The following is a 1,840-nucleotide window of genomic DNA, read 5'->3' as shown; positions in this document are numbered from 1 at the left end:
TTACTTTATTGACATTAGATGATTTTTTATTTCTGTTGCACTTCTTCTTCTGAATGATATTGACTTATTCTATGTTTGATTTTCTTTACAAAATTCGATGATGTTATTTACTACTAACGGTAAATATAATTTGAAATGTTTTCGAAATTGAAAAAGGAATTTAACATTAGAAAGAAAAAGACAAAAGAAAGAAAATAAAATTAAAGATGATGGATTTCTGAATATACTAATGAACGAATTTCTGAAGCAGTATAATGTGGATGAAGTACTTCAAAGTCATGTAAGTTATCACTTAACAAAGTACAAATTGCATAAATGTTTGCTAAAACATGAGGTCCACAATCGAGTCCATTTGTTTGAAGGGGACAATGTGCTTTATGAAAAGCAATAGGAAAGCCAAAATAAAGAGATATTTTATTTAAAAGAACTTCTGCATGAAAAGTAGAATGAGAAGGAACACTGTCATAGTAATATCCAATTTTGGAAAGTATATCAATATAAAGAAGTGTCCAATGTGATCCATTATTTACAGTATTATTATCCGTTAAATCATTAACTGTGATAATTATGTGATGATATTCTTTTGCATTTAAATCGTTTAATAGTTGTTTTTCATCTCCCAGACTTAATAACACAAATCCTAATGGATCGATTATCAAAGTACCTTTTAATGGAAATTCCTTTTTGATGTATTCAATTTGATAACAAATCAAATTATCATTAAACCATCCATTTTTAACAAGCTTTTCATCACATGGATATAAAGTGACATCACCTATCGTAGAAATACTCATTCTTTATATAATTTTCAAAACTTCTGATTATTTGTATTATTTTTGATATTAATTTATTATTCTTTTCGTTATTAATTAAAAAAATTAGAAAATAAATTAAATGAAAATGGTGAGAATAACATCTATCATCATAGAAAAAAAAACTCAATTAAAAACATAATCAATAGTAGTTATTTAAATCAACATATTATTATTAAAAGAGTTACTATTATGATAAAGATACAAATAAGGAATATTACAGAGAAAGAATATTTTTATGTTTTACAAATCAAAATTATAGAATTTTGAATTATTAATTAAGAAGTAATTTATTGTTATAAATAACAAATAATATAAAACGGGAAAAGAAATAAATAAGAAAAGGAGAAGAAGATAATAAAAAAGAAGATGAACTAAGAAAAAAGGAAAGAAAGAATCTTGATTAAAATGACAGTAAGAATGAATGAATTTCAAGGAGTTATAAGAAAGTTAAAAGAGTGGATTCATTTAAATTATTTTGATATTATTTATAATAGTGAAATAGAAGAAGTATCATCAAGACAAATAAATTCAAAAATAATTGGAAGAAAGAATATAACAATAATTGTTAAAACAACTGAAGGATTTATTTTTGGTTCATATCATCAAAATACATTAAAAATAACAAAAAATTTATTACCAATAAGATATAAACAAAACGGTGGATATTTTTTATTTACTTTTATTAATTCTTATGGAATTGAACCACAAATATTTTATACATCTAAATATCAAGACTATATGGTACTCTATGATGATAATAGTGAAAATGGTTTAATTGGAATGTGTTCGGCTTATGATTTAAGAATTTCTAAATCATCATTTTCTTCTGAATTTTCTTTTATTTATGACACAAAATATACTTCTGATTTATTTGTTGGTAGAACAAAACCAAATACTTTTGAAATATCTAATATTGTTATTCTGCAATGGTATTAATACTAAATCTTTCTTTGTGTTATTTAATTTTGTTTTATACTTTTCTTTTTAAATAAAAAACAAAAAATTTAATAAAAAATTTAATAAAA

The 1,840-nt window shown here is 22.6% G+C and overlaps 2 protein-coding genes across 2 annotated transcripts; one reads left to right on the top strand and one right to left on the bottom strand.

Moving 5' to 3' along the window:
* Positions 1-200: 200 nt before the first annotated feature.
* ENU1_195640 (Ulp1 protease family, C-terminal catalytic domain containing protein) lies at positions 201-794 on the bottom strand (the record flags this gene model as incomplete). Its single annotated transcript, XM_008861951.1, has 1 exon — positions 201-794. The coding sequence occupies one exon, from the start codon at positions 792-794 to the stop codon at positions 201-203; it is 594 nt and encodes a 197-aa protein (XP_008860173.1).
* Positions 795-1,220: 426 nt separating this feature from the next.
* On the top strand, positions 1,221-1,751 carry ENU1_195630 (hypothetical protein; the record flags this gene model as incomplete). Its single annotated transcript, XM_008861950.1, has 1 exon — positions 1,221-1,751. One exon carries the CDS (start codon positions 1,221-1,223, stop codon positions 1,749-1,751), a length of 531 nt encoding a protein of 176 aa, XP_008860172.1.
* Between the last annotated feature and the right edge of the window lie 89 nt (positions 1,752-1,840).

The sequence above is a fragment of the Entamoeba nuttalli genome, assembly GCF_000257125.1.
Source record: "Entamoeba nuttalli P19 unplaced genomic scaffold asmbl_9215, whole genome shotgun sequence".
NCBI lineage: Eukaryota > Evosea > Mastigamoebida > Endamoebidae > Entamoeba > Entamoeba nuttalli.
This window is presented reverse-complemented; position numbering and strand designations above follow the sequence as displayed.